Source organism: Oncorhynchus mykiss, chromosome 2 (genome assembly GCF_013265735.2).
Source record: "Oncorhynchus mykiss isolate Arlee chromosome 2, USDA_OmykA_1.1, whole genome shotgun sequence".
Taxonomy (NCBI): Eukaryota; Metazoa; Chordata; class Actinopteri; order Salmoniformes; family Salmonidae; genus Oncorhynchus; species Oncorhynchus mykiss.
Window position 1 is genome coordinate 33,075,223 of NC_048566.1, and position 20,994 is coordinate 33,096,216.

Consider the following 20,994-nt stretch of genomic DNA (forward strand, 5'->3'; position numbering starts at 1 on the left):
AGAGATGGAATATACAAGTCATAATTTACTATTGCATAATGATGACCAGTGATAACAATGTCCTTTAAATTGTGGTTTATTTTGAATAAAGAAGACCATAAACATTTTATGAAGGATATCAAATGTGTGAATATAGACAGAGATGTAATGTGGTAAGGCTATAGATTTGGACCGTGTGGTGTGTCTATCAACAGCATTTTTCAAAGGAGCTTGATTAAGTCCTCAGTACATTGATGAGGAGAAATAGTTGTTTGCAGTAAGCTTACATAACATATTATTACGCTGGCTGGTGTGCTAATTTACAGTATGGTCATCATGAAATACTGGAATTTAGGTTAAACAAGGTATTTTACTCTTCTATTTGGTGGGAGGAAGTACCAGGTTCTCATGCATTGTCACTGTTGTTGAGTAGATAGCCACAGCCTGGCATAAAATGTCTCATATATGTCCATTAATACACATGTGCAAATCCTGATAGTTTAAACCAGGTGTGTCAAACTAATTTTGCCCAGGGGGCCGCATTCAGTCTTCAAAGAGATCAAGGCGCCATACTGAAAATTGGTTATATTTCTTCGCCTTGAAATTTTACACAAGACAGTCCACTATCCATTGCTTTTCCCCCAAATAATCTGCGGGCCATGTATTTGACACCTCTGGTAAATGATAACTAACTACACAAAAATATACAAGGTCGATAAACAAATAAACATTTTGCAGTCTGTAACAAGAGATTATATTTCACACAATCACTAACTAAAGCGTCAGCTAGGTTTGAGATATCAATAAAAACATCTCTAAACTCAGTTATAAACATTCATGAATTGCATTTGTAGTTTTCCCCATTATATCTACTCTAATTTGCATTGCACTGTTTAAAAAAAAGCTACTCAGGATGAATGCATAAGTACGCTTTTTTGTGTTTTCCATAGTAGTAACAATCCTCTTGGAAGTTGTTGGTCTCCACCACTTCCTTATAGTGGCTGACAGCATGCACCAAGCAGTTGGGGAGACTTCTGCTGAGAACCTGAGCCACATCCATCATGTTCCCCTTCAGTTTCTGCCCCTCAATTTCTTGCTGAATCTGACCCTTGTTGATAGGCTTAGGCTGTACACTGAAAGAGATCACCACTTTGATGTTGTTCTTGGTCAACACATCAAAGTAATTAGCTCCTCCTCCCCTGCCATGGTACTTCTTTCCAGCTAGCCAGTTGAAAAAGACAATTCGCTCCTTGTCATTGAAGACCCTGATAGACCAGCTAACCCAGTCATATTTCTTAACAAGTGTGTCCAATAGGGATTTGGTGAAGTCAAGGTCAACACTGCCAGGTTTCTCCTGAAGCTGGTGTTCCATGTCCAATTTGGCTTGATCAGCGAAGTTTTCAGTGCAATCGTCCACCGCTGCTTTCATGCGGTTCTCAACATCTTCCATACGCTCCTGCCACTTCTTCACCATCTCATCCCCCACAACCCCTTCCTTGAGGCTGGCATAACCCATGACAGCAATGATGCCCACCACAAAGAGCTTCTTAAGCCTGGCACAGAAATCTTCTACCGCCCTTCTACTCCTTTGTTCTGTGGAAACCACTGTCTCCAGCATGGGGTCACCTGAGGTATTGTCCCCGGTAACGGCATTATAGAGCGCGTCCAGGTTCAAGTCCGTGTCCGTGTTCTCATAATGGCTGAGGAACTTCTCCATCTTCTTCTCTTTGAACTTGGGCTTGGCGTTGACAAAGTCCTGGAACTTTTCGTACTGGCTGAGCATTTGTGCCTCACGGTCAAAGTTCTGCTTATTCAAGGAGGTCCTCTGCAGCTCCAGGGCGATTTGTTCGATCTCAGCCTGGATGCCTTCCAGTTTTTGGTTGACCATGCTGAACTGCTCAGTCAGGTAACGTGCATCCTGCCCTTCCGGGTTGCTGAGGATCTCAGAGGAGGCTACAAACACGGCCTCCAGGACGGGATGGAGCTGACCCACAGTGGCTGCCAGGACTGCGGAGGCCTGTCCCATGATCTCCACCCCCTTCTCGATCTTGCCCCTGTTCTGCACGAGCCATTCTGCCACACTGGTCATTTTGAGGGCTTTGTCACAAAGTAACAATGGCCAACTAGGTCTTCAAAGACTCTTTGACTATGTTGATGTCTGAAAGAGAAAGAGGAACAAACAATAAAACTCTTGTGAAGCTTTGTTGAGGTGAAATAATACATGTGTTAAGGCAGCAACATCAGATTTGGTCTTTTTTTATTTCTAAGGATTAGCTAGCTATTAGTTTGAAGAAGTTTGTGTTGGAGATGACTCGATCATCATCGTCTTCAGTGGTGTAAATTACTGAAGCAAAAATACTTGAAAGTACTACTTAAGTAATTTTCTTGGGTATTTGTACTTTACTATTTATATTTTTGACAACTTTTACTTTAACTTTTACTTTACTACATTCCTAAAGAGAATAATATACTTTTTACTCCATACATTTTCCCTCACACTCAAAAGTAGTTGTTACATTTCGATCATCATCGTCTTCAGTGGTGTAAAGTACTTAAGTAAAAATACTTGAAAGTACTACTTAAGTCATTTTCTTGGGTATTTGTACTTTACTATTTATATTTTTGACAACTTTTACTTTAACTTTTACTTTACTACATTCCTAAAGAAAATAATATACTTTTTACTCCATACATTTACCCTGACACCCAAAAGTACTAGTTACATTTTGAATGCAGGACAGGGAAATGGTCAGAGAACATCCCTGGTCATCCCTACTGCCTCTGATCTCGCGGACTCACTAAACACACATGCTTTGTTTGTAAATTATGTCTGAGTGTTGGAGTGTGTCTCTGGCTATCCATAAATAAATAAATAAAACAGATAATGGTGCCATCTGGATTGCTTAATATAAGGAATCTGAAATGATTTTTGATACTTAAGTATATTTTAGCAATTACATTTACTTTTGATGCTTAAGTATTTTAAAAACCAAATACTTATAGTTTACTGGGTGACTTTCGCTTTTACTCGAGTAATTTTCTATTAAGGTATCTTTACTTTTACTCAAGTATGACAATTTGGTACTTTTTCCACCACTGATTGTATCTAGCACAGAAAACACGAACAGCATCTAACACAGATTACATCAGACAGTTGGAGTCAAATAGAACAAGCTACTCTCAGCAATAAAACAGATGGAGAACATGTTGGGACATGCAAGAGTCTAGTTTCATGCCACACCCAGAGTCTCAGGTTTATGACAGGTCTATGACAGGACTCGATCACAGCTTCGGTGGCACTGACTCACTTCAAACCATGATTTAAAATAAACACACTGAATGTTTATGGGGACTCAGAGCAAATATCAAAAGCAGTGTGTGTACTCTCGCTTTATGACGTGGAGAGTTGCGCAACACTGCAGTGCTGGCTTTTTGGAGTTGAATTGACAAGCCTAACAATAGCCAAGACCCAAATCAAACACAGATGTCCACAACCTGGGAAAAAAGGGGATTTACTTTGTGAACATATTATTTTCAATGTAAAATACACAAAAGAGATGAACTCAAACATATCTCATTCCCCTGAGACAATATCCACTACATAAAAAAGGCACACCCAGATCCAAGGAAAAAAATCCACCACTGCACTTGTTCTGTAATTATTTTTTTTCTTCTTCTCCCACACACTAAAATGTCAGTTAATTGAAATGCAATTGGGTCATTGAATTCACAGCAACTCTATGTACAATGTAGCATCAGTCATTTACATTAGAGGAAAAACACAAAATACAGATTCCTATGTACACCCATAGACCGTGGGATTACCAGGTATTGCTACATGGCAAGATGAATGGTGTCATTTTACATGCTTTCCCAAGGACTACCACTGTACTAATTACGTTAGTCCTATTAAATAAGCTAACATCACCAGTTATTGCTGTCCCATGTTAAAAAAAAATGTTATGAGTACATGAAATAATTTGAATTTTGAAATATTTTGTAGAATTCACTTGTAACTCATCACCACATTGAACTGAAGGCATTCTAATAAAAAAAAATAGTGAAGGAAAATACTTACTGAGCAATTGTCCTGGTTTAGGATATGTCAAGTCTTCACTAGCGAAACAAAAATTGTTGACTGTGAGAATGGTAGTCCAAGGGTACAATTAAGAGGAAGAAAAAGGCGAGCCCCAAACTATTTTTGTAACCAACGGGAGGCATTTTGCCTTCTTTTCAATATCACTCAACTTCTCTCAAATACTTTGAACATAGGAGTGCTGAGTAAAATTGTATTGCTACCCATTATTTTCCTTGCCACTTGGGGAAGAAACCAGCCTATAGAGCTCTTATGGAGACCACATCCTTGAGTCATGAGATACCAGCAAGACTACATCCGTTAACAATGAATTTCCCAACATCTCAAATTGCACTTCAATTTCATCTGTTTGTCTTGTCAGTGCACAAAAAGAATGATCTTTCAAAACCAGTTCCTCACTTTTTCATATAGGTCTCAGGGGTACTCTATACTTCTCAAACAAGACCAGGTCATCAAAGAATAGAAAATCTGTGTAAACAAAACTTGACACCCTTGATGGTAATTCAAACTTCCCGGAGAGACTGACAAAATGGAGCATGATAAAGAAAAGAGGAAGAAACTCACCTCTGATAGTCCAATAAAGTATACAGGGTGGTGAAGTCCAGTTATCCAACAGTCCAGCTGTGCCTATGAACACCAGCCTCCTAGTGTTGGGATGTATATGTAGTCTCTCTCTCTCTCTCCTCTCTCTCGTCACTCCCCCTTTGGAACTCCTCCATCCCCTCTCTGCATTCCAACGGGAACCCACTCAGAGGGACGAGGGGCAGGCACTGAGACAGATAACATCCTGTAAACATTGCCCATGCAAGGACACCACACTGCCATATACACAGGGTCTGGAGGATTGTGTGTGTGCGTGTGCATGTGTGCGTCCAACCGTGCAAGTGCGCAGGAGAGCAGAAACAGGGGACGCCAAGCAGCCCTTTGCCACAAATACAAAACCCTGCTTGTTCTGTCTCCACTGAGGTTGCTATGGCCACTGCTTCTTGCCTCTTGCCTGCTAAACAAGGCCATTGAGTTCTGTAAAGTAAGCAAGGATTTTTACAGATAAGCAATTGCAGTTCCCTAACAGAGGCGGTTTTTGGTATTTTCAAAATAGAACACATAAGGGACATCAGAGCTAAAACGTGTGACATTTTGAACTATTTGAACCTTGGAAATGCATTGTCATTGAAGAAAAGTTATTGGACATTTGGATTGAGGCGTAATAATGGAGTTGAAATACACCCTGAAGCTGCAGTGCTCTCAGAGTCTCTCCGTCACAGTGCTGAGCAGAGCAGTGAAAGGACCTCTGTGTCTCTGTATCCACACCATGGGAGAGAGCGCTCACCCACTGTCTTTGTGCTTCAACTCTGACCGTGACACACACTGCCTGATATGACCAATCAGTCCAGTTAACCCTAAAGAGGAGGAGATAGAGGAAGAGGAGGAGATATCTGTCAGGAAGTTAGGACGGTCAGTCATATTGAGGAGTTGGCGAGCTCGCCGGCTACTCCCAGTGTTTTTTGGGTCTCCCTGTATCGTCCCGCTTTCACATGTCACACTATGCTAAGTCATTACCATTGGAAAGGGGAGGATATGTTTCAACAGACTGGAAACTTCAGAAACATTCCATCTAACATAAAATGTTATCAATGGAAAATAGGGCCTCATTTGAAAAATCATGGCCTTTGTAGGGGATTTAAGCAGACAAGGTGGAACAATGGTAAAGTCATTAAAATAATGACAACCAGGTGAACAAGGTGTGCCAGACAGGTCAGTGTATTGTTAGCTGATGTTTTGTCTGGTTTTACTCAGCTAATAGCCATATCAACTTAACATTCCTGTTCAACAGCTTTAATGTTAATAAACAGGTGGAATAAGCATTGTTTCTCTCGTTATTTTATGTGCATAGTGAATCTGCAGACATTATGGCACACTTTAAACTTCTTTGTCTTCTCTTTGATGATCATTCTATGCCGGTTTAGTCTATATAACTAAAAGCTCACGTCCAATGTTTTAGCTGCTATCTCTAATAATTCCAGACTTGATTAGGATGTACAGTATATTTTGTCAAATGAAAGTGTAAGGGAAATGTTTATGTTTGTGCTATTCTTATAACAAATGTCTGTGTTCTGTTCATGTGCTGTTCTAAATAATGAATTTCTGTGTTCATGGCACAGAAGTGGCTGACTGTACAAATCCTCACTATCAGTAGCTGCAATTTGGCAGTACGCCCAGATCTTGTTTTGAGAACGAACAAAAAATATCTCCGTTTCAAGGTCTCAGCATAGATTGAATGAAGTCTCGTGAGGTATTGGTCTGTCACGTGTTATGAACCAGTATTGGCCGTTCACATGGATGAAACAAAACGGTAATGATTCATTCATTATGCTAAATCATACAAATATAACTTGTCTGTGTATAGTCATATATACGACAACGGCTGTGACTTCCCAGGCAGAGTTCCTGATTGACATGTGTACTATGGTGCATTGAGTTGGTTGGAGCCTCTCCAGCACGCTAGCAATAAACAATGATTCATTAAGATTGACTTTGAGTGTCCCTGTGTAAGAATTTCCACGACAAAAGGTAAACAAAAACAGTTGTGTCTTCTCATGTTGAATGGCTGTTGAAATAGAAGATTACCTCAATACTATTGACCACACTTTCTGATCTTGGTCTCTAGTGTTTCCTCCTTGCCACAAGATGTCATCCAAGACATAATGTACCACTTTGCCAGAGGGGGGGAGGGGCCTGTTTGGGCAATAAATATACATATTTTTGCATAATGGGGATAGACAGGATGTCCTTTGTCTATCATTTGTTAATGTTAAGAGAGGACTTAGCACCCGTCATTCCTGGATTTGAGTAACTCCCATGGGAAAACAAATGTGGGTTGGAATGACAGTTTACTGGAAACAGGGTTGAGCAACAAAAATTAAATTGCTTCTCAGGCATAGTGGGTGCTACATTATAAAACGTGAGATACAGCTGGAGGCTCCAAGGTTTGGTCACAGCCAGATACTGTAGGTGCATCAACATCATATGTCTGCATCATGAACATATGTGAGTGCTAACATGAGCATAAACTGTGATATCACAATATAATATCATTTCATGGCATACTGCTTAGTTATTAGGTCACTTATGTCATGTACAGGTGTGGTATCTTAATTTGATCACTCTGTTGTCGCTGAGAATATTCCTTCAACACATTCAAATGAGCCTCGTGATTTACATAAATTCACTGAAAACCCACAGTTTTCTTTCTCTCTCGCTCGATCAAACGCTAAAGCACCAGGCAGAAAAAATGTCCTACTACTGTAGTTCCTACAACTGCTACATTCAAATGTACAAAAATGTATCTGAAATGCAGCCATACACATTAACAACCATTATTTTATATAACTTAATAAGACAAGATAGATATTGGTCTCCACTACATACAAGTGAATCTGAAATGCATCCATATCAAAACTAATTTCCAGTTAGAAATCATCCCTTTTGTTTTAAAATAATCAAATCCTGCTGCTGCAAGATTATTTTATTCTTGAGAAGGAACTGATCAAATTAAGATCCTACACCCCACTAGGCACAAACTGGTTGAATCAACTTTGTTTCAAGGTCCATTGTCAAGGTATTGTGACATGGAAATATCAACTACAGGATTATGTCATCATGGTAAGCAATTTCCAACATAGACAAATACGTTGAATATGTACTTTCGAAACAATGTTCAGGTCTTCAACGTTACTGTATATCGACTATCAGAAAAGAAAAACAATAGGCTGGGCAGCACCCCCTACTGGAGAATTGATGTATATATATTAATTTGGTCTCCCATCCAAGATTATATCCAAGCCCTGCTTATATTTGTCACTGACTATTACCAGTGCTATTGTGAGAATGATAATTAAATAGCTTCCCTGTTTAATAACTAAATAGATTCCCTGTTGCTATCAAAGTAATTCCAAAGGGTAGGTTTAACAGAGCAAATGAAATGTAACCATACTTTCTAAGTCATACATCATCAATATTTAGGCATATAAAACATTTGTGAAGGGTTCAACAAAAAATAGACAATAGGCTACATGCACTGAGTATAGCAAACATTAGGAACACCTTCCTAATATTGAGAGGTGTGTGGACTTGATTAGCATGTACATTATATTTCCTCAAATGAAAGGTTATCAAAAACGGTTGTGTCTTCTCATGTTGAATGGCTGTTGAAATAGAAGATTAGCTCAATGCTATTGACCACACTTGATCTTTCTGACCTTGGACTCTAGCTATAGTGTTTCCTCTTTGCCACAAGATGTCACTTTAGTTCACTGGAAAGCCCCCTAGTGTCTCTTCTAAGACAGAAGGTGCCACTTTGCCAGAGAAGGGATTAAATTGACGCAGGGCGGTGTTTGGGGAATAATGGGGATAGACATGATGCACTTGTTCTATAAATAGTTTGTCTTGAACATGGTTGGGTGAGGGTAAGCTGGAAGAGCCTTTCATGTCATGAATAGTCTGGTTTGTGGATTATTGTTGCCCCTGACTTCACTGGTTTTTAATTTGCAGGACATTTAGAAAGATTATACAGTTATTTACTATGACTAAGCAGCCTATAGTGACAACAAAACTGGCCTTTGAGAAACACATGAAAATACAGTTGTAGGTCAGAACTGTTTGCTGTTTATATAAAAAGAAACCATCCTTTATTCCGCATGACCACAGTTGTGTTACTTGGAATGAGGGATTGCTCTGCAAACAAAAAGTTGTTACCTTTAAGAGAGGATTTAGCACCCGTCATCCCGGATTTGAGCAACTCCCATGGGAACACAAATGTGGGTTGGAATGACAGTCCATTAGAGAAAGGGTTGATCAACAGCCATGAAAGTGCTTCTCAGGCATAGTGAGTGCTATGAGACGTGAGATAAAGCCGGAGGCTCCAAGGTTGGATCACAGCCAGATACTGTAGGTGCCTCAACATATGCCTGTGTCAACAACATACAGTGCCTACAGAAAGTTTTCACGCCCCTTGACGTTGTCCACATGTTGTTGTGTTACAGCCTGAATTTATTTATTTTTTTCACTGGCCTACACAAAATACCCCATAATGTAAACGTGAAATTATGTTTTTATAACTTTTTTTTTTATACATATTAATAAAAAATGAAAAGCTGAAATGTCTTGAGTCAATCAGTATTCAACTCCTCTGTTATGGCAAGCCTGAATAGGTTCTGGATTAAAAATGTGCTTAACAAATCCCATAATAACTTGCATGGACTCACTCTGTGTGCAATAATAGTGTTTTCCATGCTTTTTGAAAGACTACTTCATCTCTGTACCCCACACATAAAATGATCTGTAAGGTCCCTCATCAGCAGTGAATTTCAAACACAGATTCAACCATAAGGACCAGGGAGTTTTTCCAATGCCTCACAAAGAAAGGAACCTATTGATAGATGGTAAAAAAAGGCAGCATTGAATATCCATTTGAGCATGGTGAAGTTATTAATTACACTTTGGATGGTGTATCAATACATGCAGTCACTACAGAGATACAGGCATCCTTCCTAACTCAGTTTCCGGAGCGGAAGGAAACCGTTCAGGAATTTCACAATGATGACAATGGTGACTTTAAAATAGTTACAGAGTTTAATGGCTGTGATAGGAGAAAATTGAGGATGGGTCAACAACATTGTAGTTACTCCACAGTACTAACCTAACTGACAGAGTGAAAAGAAGGAAGCCTGTACAGAATAAAAAATATTCCAAAACATGTATCCTATTTGCAACAAGGCACTAAAGTAATAGAGCAAAAAATGTGCCAAATCAATTTACTTTTTGTCCTGAATTTGGGGCAAATCAAATACAAAACACCACTGACTACCACTCTCCATATTTTCAATCACAGTGGTGGCTGCATCATGTTATGGGTGTGCTTGTAATCATTAAGGACTGGGAGTTTTTCAGGATAAAAAATAAATGGAATGGAGCTAAGCACAGGCAAAATCCTAGAGGAAAACCTGGTTTTGTCTGCTTTCCACCAGACACTGGGAGATTAATTCACCTTTCAGCAGGACAATAACTTGAAACGCAAGTCCAAATCTACAGTGGAGTAGCTTACCAAGAAGAGTGTGAATGATCCTGAGTATACAAGTTATAGTTTTGACTTAAATTTACTTGAAAATCTGTTGCAAGACCTGAATCTGGCTGTCTAGCAATGATCAACAACCAGTTTGACAGAGCTTGAAGAATTTTTTAAAGAATAGTGGGCAAATGCTGAACAATCCAGTTGTGGAAAGCTCTTAGAGACTTACCCAGAAAGACTCACAGATGCAATCGCTGCTTCTACAAAGTATTGAGTAAGCAGTGTGAATACTTATATAAATGTGATATTTCTTCATTTAATTTTAATAAATGTAAAAATAAAAAAACACTTTGTCATTATAGGGTATTTTGTGTGGATGGGTGAGATTTCTTAAAATATTTTATTGAATTTGAATTCAGGCTGTAACACAACACATTGTGAAATAAGTCAAGGGGTATGAATACTTTCCAAAGGCACTGTATGTGAGTGCTAATATGAGCATAAACTGTGATATATCAATGTAACAACAAAAGTATAGGTTAAAGTTGAAGTGTACTGCTCTGTCTTCAGCTGCAAGGATAGCTTCTCGCTGTCCTCTGTCCTGCAGATGTTTCCAGGTCACAGAACACGTAGCATGATGACAGACAACTTGGATTCAGGAGATTCAGCACCACTTGGTTGATTTAAGGCTTCCTCTGGTGAATGAGGGAGGTCCCACAGGAAACTAAATGAAAGTGACACAAAAACGAGGACCACTCCTTTGTGCCGATACTTCACTGCACTACGGCTGAGGAATGGTGTTGAACAAACTGTACTCACAGTGAGGCAACATTATTCAAATAATTATAGGCTACAATACATTCATGTTTTGTGTGTTACAGAAAACATTGCTTTTACTTTTGACCTTTTTCAGTTTCAATATGTTCTGTGGACACAAGGTAAACAATGCTGCTATGGCAATGAACTATTTGATAATGATTAACGCCACTAAGAAATACAATTTCTCACTCTCCCATTCCCTCTGTCATGTGTTATTAAGTACAATAGGCTAATCATCCATAAATGCTGCGCTCTAACATAACTTTGACCAATCTGAGTCATAACCCACTGGCCACACACTGGTTGAGTCAACGTTGTTTCCACACCATTTCAATGTAATTACATTGAACCAATGTGGAATAGACGTTGAATTGATGTCTGTGCCCAGTGGGAAGCCACTGATCTGTATGCACACAGCCGCTCTTGTGGTGAGGGACGCTAGTCTGTCTCACAACCACACAAACAGGCCCGAGCCATCAGCCACTCCCACGGATCGATACAAACTCAGGGTAGATCAGAGGAAACAGATAAAGGATCAGAGGCTGGGATAGGGCAGCTTATTGATTGCAGACAAATTCATCCGAAAGGTCATTCTTGCCCTTAAAAACCAAGCGAACCACCTTCATACAAATTGAAAATTAAATTACTCTGACTGTTGTAAATCTTGTTTAAGCATATGTTTTTACCCCCCAATTTCAGGTTTGCATTTTACTGTTTGTTTCAACAGAGCGGCTCATACATTAAAATGTCTCTAATGCACGCAGGTGGGAGCAATGTTAGAAAATGTGGACAACAGCTAAATTCCAATAATCTGTTTCATTGTAACCAGATTGTACATTCTATTGTGTCTCAAAACATATTCTGAGGTCTATTTGCTTGATTGAGTTGCACACAACCCAGTGTAGCTCTTTTTAGAATCTGGCCTCATCAGTATTTGAGAGGGGGAGGTGGTCAGCCAAACAGTGACGTGATTCCTTCACATGCCTCATTGTTCCAGTGTCATTGGCCATGGCCTCCTGCTGTGGACCCCAGTCTTCCACACACAGGCCCACTCTGCCAGCCAGACAACTAATACCATTCTTAGGAAGAGAGGACTGCCACAGCGTTTAGGGATAGCCCCCTTTTTTTCAATTTTTGCCTAAAATGACATAGCAAATCTAACTGCCTGTAGCTCAGGCCCTGAAGCAAGGATATGCATATTCTTGGTACCATTTCAAAGGAAACATTTTGAAGTTTGTCGAAATGTGAATTGAATGTAGGAGAATATAACACGATAGATCTGGTAGAAGAAAATACAAAGAAAAAAAACGTTTTATTTCTACCACCGTGTCATGTATTGTCATGTTGTGTCTTGTTTCTGTCCTTTCCCTTCACCCTGTCTCCCTCTGCTGGTCGTTATTAGGTTACCTTTTCTCCCCCTCTTTCCCCCAGCTGTTCCTTGTCTCCTCCTAACTACCTCGTCACCCCTTTTCCCACCTGTTCCCTTTTTCCCTCTATATCTCTCTCTGTTTTTGTTCCTGTCTTTGTCGGATTCTCGTTTGTGTTACTCATGCCTGAACCAGACTATCGTTGTGTTTGCTGCAACCTTGTCCTGTCCTGTCGGAATCTGCCTGTTCATCTAACCTTGTCCTGTCCTGTCGGAATCTGCCTGTCCATCTGAGCCTACGTGTGTTTCGTCATTAAAGTAACTCTGTTTTGTTAATTCGCTTTTGGGTCCTCATTCACGCACTCTAACAGAAGAATCCGACCAAGAATGGACCCAGCGACTTCGGATCCTCTCCACTCTGCCGTCGAGATCCAGGGAGCGATGCTAGGCAGACACGAGCAGGAATTGTCTGCTGCTCGACATGCCGTTGAGACCCTGGCCACCCAAGTCTCCAACCTCACAGAACAGGTTCACCATCTCCGCCTCGATCCACCGGCCACTTCCAGGGCTTTCGAATCTCCGGAGCCCAGAATCAATAACCCGCCGTGTTACTCTGGGGAGCCCACTGAATGCCGCTCGTTCCTCACCCAGTGTGATATTGTGTTTTCTCTCCAGCCCAACACTTACTCCAGGAGCACTGCTCGTGTCGCCTACGTCATATCTCTCCTTACTGGACGGGCTCGTGAGTGGGGCACGGCAATCTGGGAGGCAAGGGCTGAGTGTACTAACCAGTATCAGGACTTTAAGGAGGAGATGATACGGGTTTTTGATCGATCTGTTTTTGGGGAGGAGGCTTCCAGGGCCCTGTCTTCCCTATGTCAAGGTAATCGATCCATAACAGACTACTCTATTGAGTTTCGCACTCTTGCTGCCTCCAGTGGCTGGAACGAGCCGGCTTTGCTCGCTCGTTTTCTGGAGGGTCTCCGCGCAGAGGTAAAGGATGAGATTCTCTCCCGGGAGGTTCCTTCCAGCGTGGATTCCTTGATTGAACTCGCTATTCGCATTGAGCGACGGGTTGATCTTCGTCACCGAGCTCGTGGAAAGGAGCTTGCGTTCTCCGTTGCCCCCCTCTCCGCATCACTACCATCTTCCTCTGCCGGCTCGGGTGCTGAGCCTATGCAGCTGGGAGGTATCCGCATCTCGACTAAAGAGAGGGAACGGAGAATCACCAACCGCCTCTGTCTCTATTGCGGTTCCGCTGGTCATTTTGTCACTTCATGTCCAGTAAAAGCCAGAGCTCATCAGTAAGCGGAGGGCTACTGGTGAGCGCTACTACTCCTGTCTCTCCTTCAAGATCCTGCACTACCTTGTCGGTCCATCTACGCTGGACCGGTTCGTCAGCTTCCTGCAGTGCCTTAATAGACTCTGGGGCGGAGGGCTGTTTTATGGACGAGACCTGGGCTCGGGAACATGACATTCCTCTCAGACAGTTAAGGGAGCCCACGGCCTTGTTCGCCTTGGATGGTAGTCCTCTCCCCAGGATTCAGCGTGAGACGCTACCTTTAACCCTCACTGTCTCTGGTAATCATAGCGAAACCATTTCTTTTTTAATTTTTCGTTCACCTTTTACACCTGTTGTTTTGGGCCATCCCTGGCTAGTTTGTCATAATCCTTCTATTAATTGGTCTAGTAATTCTATCCTCTCCTGGAACGTCTCTTGTCATGTGAAATGTTTAATGTCTGCTATCCCTCCTGTTTCCTCTGTCTCTTCTTCACAGGAGGAGCCTGGTGATTTGACAGGGGTGCCGGAGGAATATCACGATCTGCGCACGGTGTTCAGTCGGTCCAGGGCCACCTCTCACCGGTCGTATGATTGTAGTATTGATCTCCTTCCGGGAACCACTCCCCCCCGGGGTAGACTATACTCTCTGTCGGCTCCCGAACGTAAGGCTCTCGAAGATTATTTGTCTGTAGCTCTTGACGCCGGTACCATAGTCCCCTCCTCCTCTCCCGCCGGAGCGGGGTTCTTTTTTGTCAAAAAGAAGGACGGGTCTCTGCGCCCCTGCATAGATTATCGAGGGCTGAATGACATAACAGTGAAGAATCGTTATCCGCTTCCTCTTATGTCTTCAGCCTTCGAGATCCTGCAGGGAGCCAGGTTTTTCACTAAGTTGGACCTTCGTAACGCTTACCATCTCGTGCGCATCAGGGAAGGGGACGAGTGGAAGACGGCGTTTAACACTCCGTTAGGGCACTTTGAATACCGGGTTCTTCCGTTCGGCCTCGCTAACGCTCCAGCTGTCTTTCAGGCATTAGTCAATGATGTCCTGAGAGACATGCTGAACATCTTTGTTTTCGTTTACCTTGACGATATCCTGATTTTTTCACCGTCACTCCAGATTCATGTTCAGCACGTTCGACGTGTCCTCCAGCGCCTTTTAGAGAATTGTCTTTTTGTGAAGGCTGAGAAGTGCACTTTTCATGCCTCCTCCGTCACATTTCTCGGTTCTGTTATTTCCGCTGAAGGCATTAAGATGGATCCCGCTAAGGTCCAGGCTGTCATTGATTGGCCCGTCCCTAAGTCACGCGTCGAGCTGCAGCGCTTTCTCGGCTTCGCGAACTTCTATCGTCGTTTCATCCGTAATTTCGGTCAGGTGGCAGCTCCTCTCACAGCCCTTACTTCTGTCAAGACGTGCTTTAAGTGGTCCGTTTCCGCCCAGGGAGCTTTTGATCTCCTCAAGAATCGTTTTACATCCGCTCCTATCCTTGTTACACCTGACGTCTCTAGACAGTTCGTGGTCGAGGTTGACGCGTCAGAGGTGGGCGTGGGAGCCATTCTTTCTCAGCGCTCCCTCTCTGACGACAAGGTCCACCCTTGCGCGTATTTTTCTCATCGCCTGTCGCCGTCGGAACGTAACTATGATGTGGGAAACCGCGAACTGCTCGCCATCCGCTTAGCCCTAGGCGAATGGCGACAGTGGTTGGAGGGGGCGACCGTTCCTTTTGTCGTTTGGACTGACCATAGGAACCTTGAGTACATCCGTTCTGCCAAACGACTTAATGCGCGTCAGGCGCGCTGGGCGCTGTTTTTCGCTCGTTTCGAGTTCGTGATTTCTTATCGTCCGGGCTCTAAGAACACCAAGCCTGATGCTTTATCTCGTCTCTTCAGTTCTTCAGTAGCCTCCACTGACCCCGAGGGGATTCTCCCTGAGGGGCGTGTTGTCGGGTTGACTGTCTGGGGAATTGAGAGGCAGGTAAAGCAAGCACTCACTCAAACTCCGTCGCCGCGCGCTTGTCCCAGGAACCTTCTTTTCGTTCCCGTTCCTACTCGTCTGGCCGTTCTTCAGTGGGCTCACTCTGCCAAGTTAGCCGGCCACCCTGGCGTTCGGGGTACGCTTGCTTCCATTCGCCAGCGTTTTTGGTGGCCCACCCGGGAGCATGACACGCGTCGCTTCGTGGCTGCTTGTTCGGTCTGCGCGCAGACTAAGTCCGGTAACTCCCCTCCTGCCGGCCGTCTCAGGCCGCTTCCCATTCCCTCTCGACCGTGGTCTCACATCGCCTTAGATTTTGTCACCGGACTGCCTTCGTCAGCGGGGAAGACTGTTATTCTTACGGTTGTCGACAGGTTCTCTAGGGTGCTCATTTTATTCCCCTTGCTAAGCTTCCTTCTGCTAAAGAGACGGCACAAATCATCATCGAGAATGTTTTCAGAATTCATGGCCTTCCGTCAGACGTCGTTTCGGACAGAGGTCCGCAATTCACGTCTCAATTTTGGAGGGAGTTTTGCCGTTTGATTGGGGCTTCCGTCAGTCTCTCTTCCGGCTTTCACCCCCAGTCTAACGGTCAAGCAGAACGGGCCAATCAGACTATTGGTCGCATCTTACGCAGTCTTTCTTTTCGCAACCCTGCGTCTTGGTCAGAACAGCTCCCCTGGGCAGAATACGCCCACAACTCGCTTCCTTCGTCTGCGACCGGGCTATCTCCTTTTCAGAGTAGCCTCGGGTACCAGCCTCCGCTGTTCTCATCTCAGTTCGCCGAGTCCAGCGTTCCCTCCGCTCAGGCTTTTGTCCAACGTTGCGAGCGCACCTGGAAGAGGGTCAGGTCTGCACTTTGCCGTTATAGGGCGCAGACTGTGAGGGCTGCTAATAAGCGTAGAACTAAGAGTCCTAGATATTGTCGCGGTCAGAGAGTTTGGCTCTCCACTCAGAACCTTCCCCTTAAGACCGCTTCTCGCAAGTTGACCCCGCGGTTCATTGGTCCGTTCCGTATTTCCCAGATCATCAATCCTGTCGCAGTTCGACTTCTTCTTCCGCGATATCTTCGTCGCGTCCACCCGGTCTTCCATGTCTCCTGTGTCAAGCCCGTTCTTCGCGCCCCCGCTCGTCTTCCCCCCCCCCCCCCATCCTTGTCGAGGGCGCACCCATCTACAGGGTCCGTAGGATTTTGGACATGCGTCCTCGGGGCCGTGGTCATCAGTACCTAGTAGATTGGGAGGGGTACGGTCCTGAGGAGAGGAGTTGGGTTCCCTCTCGGGACGTGCTGGACCGTGCGCTGATCGATGATTTCCTCCGTTGCCGCCAGGTTTCCTCCTCGAGTGCGCCAGGAGGCGCTCGGTGAGTGGGGGGGTACTGTCATGTATTGTCATGTTGTGTCTTGTTTCTGTCCTTTCCCTTCACCCTGTCTCCCTCTGCTGGTCGTTATTAGGTTACCTTTTCTCCCCCTCTTTCCCCCAGCTGTTCCTTGTCTCCTCCTAACTACCTCGTCACCCCTTTTCCCACCTGTTCCCTTTTTCCCTCTGATTAGTCCTCTATATCTCTCTCTGTTTTTGTTCCTGTCTTTGTCGGATTCTCGTTTGTGTTACTCATGCCTGAACCAGACTATCGTCGTGTTTGCTGCAACCTTGTCCTGTCCTGTCGGAATCTGCCTGTTCATCTAACCTTGTCCTGTCCTGTCGGAATCTGCCTGTCCATCTGAGCCTACGTGTGTTTCGTCATTAAAGTAACTCTGTTTTGTTAATTCGCTTTTGGGTCCTCATTCACGCACTCTAACACACCGTCTTTGAAATGCAAGAGAAAGGTCCCAGTTCTAGCCATCACTCTGGTTGTAATTCCGATGGTGTCCACAAGATAGCAGCAGTGTATGTGCAAGGTTTTAGACGGATAACTTGAAGCATGAGCGAACTACATGACCTTTAGTGTGAAGTGGGCAAATCGTGAAGGAGACATTGGCATTCATATTACATTTTTCAGCAAGAATATCGTCAAATCTGCATACTTGGACTTTGATTTAGCTTTTCCAGTATTAGTAGCCATATTATTAGTTCAACTTTTGCAAAACAACCCGTTTTCATAACTTCATGACTCTGAATATTCTTGTAATTGTTGTCCAAAAGGAAAAGGCATGCTGTCGCAAAAGTTTAGCGATCATGCATGCTATATGGACCTTTTTAGGATATGAAAAATGATTTTATCAAACAAAAAGACACTTCATGTTATCTCAGGGACCCTTTGGATGATAAATCAGAGCAAGATTTCAGAATGTAAGTACGCATTTCACCGTCAGAGGTGAATTTATCAGACCTATCACGGTGAAAAAAGTGTTTTGTTGTTAGGAGCTCTCCTCAAACAATAGCATGTAATTTTTTCTCAGTAATAGTTACTGTAAATTGGACAATGCAGTTATATTAACAAGAAATTAATCGCTTAGCGAATATAAGACACTTATGTGTACTGGCATTTGTTGTTTCTCTAAAATCTGCAACGGTGACAAAAGACGCTGCATGATTTACAACTGTCCCGCTGATGGGGCGCCGATCCCTAAGAAGATTTATTTAAATTGTTTAAATTTAAATGTCTTCATTTCACCTTTAGGAAAACATAACTCTTCTTCTTTACACGAAAAAGGAACACAAGACAAGTATCTTTAAACTATAACATAAATCTCTGATTTGTCACCATCTTAATGGTTAGTTCGTGGATAACTCCCCTCTCCTGGTGGCCATTTACCCGAGGTAGTTTGTCTTTCTCTTCTTTTCGCCTTCCGAAAGGTACGTCTTCTCCTTTGGAGGAGCAAACACTCTTTCCTTTCTTTTTCTCTCTGCCGGTTCCCTCCTCTCTCTTGTAGGGGAAAGAGCCTGGCTGGGCTACTATCCGTGAGCCCCGCCTGCCCTCTGGGGGTTCTTCCACATACCTCCCCCCTCAGGACCGGACCAGAGGGCCGGGCACCAGACAAGCCGTCTTGGTTGGTTGGGATAGCGGGTCCGCATTCCCGGAACCTGCCCTGTGGATGACATGGAAAGAGAATGGTTGTTAAGCAAGAAACCATCTGGCTATTCTGTTGTTATTGTTTCTCTTACCGGCCATCCACATGAGGGGAACATGGTCGGTAACGAGGGCAAACCTACGTCCAAGTAGGTAGTACCGGAGATAATCGAAGGCCCAGTTAATGGCTAGGGTCTCTTTCTCTACGGTAGCATACCTCTGTTCCCAATCACTGAGTTTCGTACTTATGAAGAGAATAAGCCTCTCTGCTTCGCCTTCACCCTGAGCTAGGACGGCGTCGAGCCCCGTATCTGAGGCGTCTACCTGCACAATGAACTCCTGGGAGAAGTCTGCCTGCTGTTTGGATCATCTTTTAGCAACTGAAAGGCGTCTTCCGTCTCGTCCTTCCATGGTACACGGTTTGGCAGGTTTTTCTTGATGAGGTTTGTGAGGGGGTGGCAATGGTTACATATCCAGGGATGAAACGGCAACAATATCCCGTTATCCCTAAGAAGGCCCGAACGTCCCGCTTTGTTTGGGGTCGAGGTCAGTCCCGAATTTCCCTGGTCTTCTCTGCCTGTGGGCGTATTTTCCCGTTCCGCACGGTGTATCCCAGGTATTCCGCATCGGACAGACCCAGGCAGTATTATTTTGGATTGGCCGTCAACCCTGTAGCTTCCAGGCTCACGAGCACCGCTCGTAGTCGCAGTAGGTGACTATCCCAGTCCTCGCTGTGGATGACCACATCGTCTATGTGCGCAGCTGCGCACTCTTGATGGGGCCATAGAATGGCATCCATGAGGCGTTGGAAAGTTGCCGCAGCACCATGCAGTCCGAAGGGTATCCTCACATACTGAAAAAGGGTGTGGGTCTGGCGAAGGCAGTCTTTGGGCGATCCTCCGGAGCCACCAGCACTTGCCAGTATCCCTTCGTCAAATCCAGGGTGGTGATGAACTTGGCCTTTCCTAAGTGCTCCAAGAGTTCATCCACGCGGGGCATGGGATACGCTTTGAATGTAGAGATGGCGTTCACCATCCTAAAGTCGTTGCATAGTCTCAAACTACCATCGGGTTTGGGGACCAGGACTATGGGACTGGACCACTCACGCGTAGATGCCTCAATCCCCCTCATCCTCAGCATCTCCCTTACCTCGTTCGTAGCGATGACTCGGCGGGCCTCAGGAATCCTGTAAGGCCGGTGTCATGACTGTCCTGATCAGGTCAGGTGACAGGAGACCACAACCCTACATATTATCTCTCAACCCCAACAGAGGAGGAGAGACCTAGGGGTCTGAAGGTGTGGGGGGGTTTATGACCCCTCACGCCCCTGGTAAATCTCAGGCCACAGACAAATTCCGTTGTCCTGTTACTATGGAGAACCAGCCTCAGAACATTAAACATGAAATAAAGGAATTTTGCAACAATGGTTTCCTTCAGCCACAATGGTGGTCATGCCGATAGATGGAATATGAAAATGTATGTCATTTTTGTTTTGTTATTAAAGGTTAATAGATTATTACACGTTATTACAAAAACAGTGTAATGTGAAGAGTTTTCCTAGTATATGTTTGATGTTTATACATTGTACGTTGTATGGAAAATATCCAAATCAAAGAGAATGTTTTGGGGAAGATGAAATGTTAAGTTAGTTGTCTAAAATTGGATTTGAATAAAATCTAGACCTTGCCTCATTAACTTGGTACGCCCAGAGAATTGCCCTAAAGGCGGTTACGCCCACTTCTGACCCAAGGGTATAAAACCTGTGAGTATAGAATTTACAGTAGGACTACGTGACCCCAGCTGCAGCAAGGTCTAAAAAGTAAACAAACCCAGAACGCAACGCAAGTTTGAGGACAAGCTCCTTTTCTACCCAAGCTACGGATGAGTAGCTGTGTCTAAGCGGGTGAATTCAAGTCCAGCCACCTAGCCTCCATCTCCCATCGAATCGTGGTATCTAAAGGGTTTCATTCCTATGCTGTGAGCTCCGAGCGACAGAGCTGTCTGTCCTCAGAAGACCCCTTCCAGAGCAAAGGGTGAGGGAACAGACTCCTAAGCCAAAAAGGACACTGACATCGGGAGGACTCTCAGAGAGGTGCGCCAGAGTAGGGCGTCATTGAACAGCTGAAGGCCTACGCAGAGAATCCTCAGTGATCATCCTCACGTAATTACATCATTATATTCTGACCCATAAGAGTGGCAGTTTGGGGCAAGGCTAGGAGGGTTAGAATAGCATAGCTGACAAATTCACCCAAATGTATATTTCTTGTGTACTTTCTTTTTTCTCTCTCTTTTGAAATCCTCATTGTGGGTAACACGTGCCATAGTGTGTTGGCCCGTTATACTAAGTTCTAATCAATAGCCTATAATGTGTTTTGTCTATGTGTATCTTTTATCATCATTTTAGCTTT

At 43.8% G+C, this 20,994-nt stretch overlaps 1 protein-coding gene across 1 annotated transcript; it reads right to left on the reverse strand.

Annotated features, from left to right (window-relative positions):
- Positions 1 to 60: 60 nt before the first annotated feature.
- Positions 61 to 4,806, reverse strand: LOC118936288. The gene is made up of 2 exons (XM_021559484.2): positions 4,640 to 4,806; positions 61 to 2,137 (listed from the first exon to the last, which is right to left on the reverse strand). Exon 2 carries the CDS (start codon positions 2,066 to 2,068, stop codon positions 884 to 886), a length of 1,185 nt encoding a protein of 394 aa, XP_021415159.1. The 5' UTR covers positions 2,069 to 2,137; positions 4,640 to 4,806; the 3' UTR covers positions 61 to 883.
- Between the last annotated feature and the right edge of the window lie 16,188 nt (positions 4,807 to 20,994).

What these genes read in the sequence shown, in the direction of transcription:
- LOC118936288 (XM_021559484.2), bottom strand. Translation starts at nt 2,068, where the DNA reads ATGACCAGTGTGGCAGAATGGCTCGTGCAGAACAGGGGCAAGATCGAG.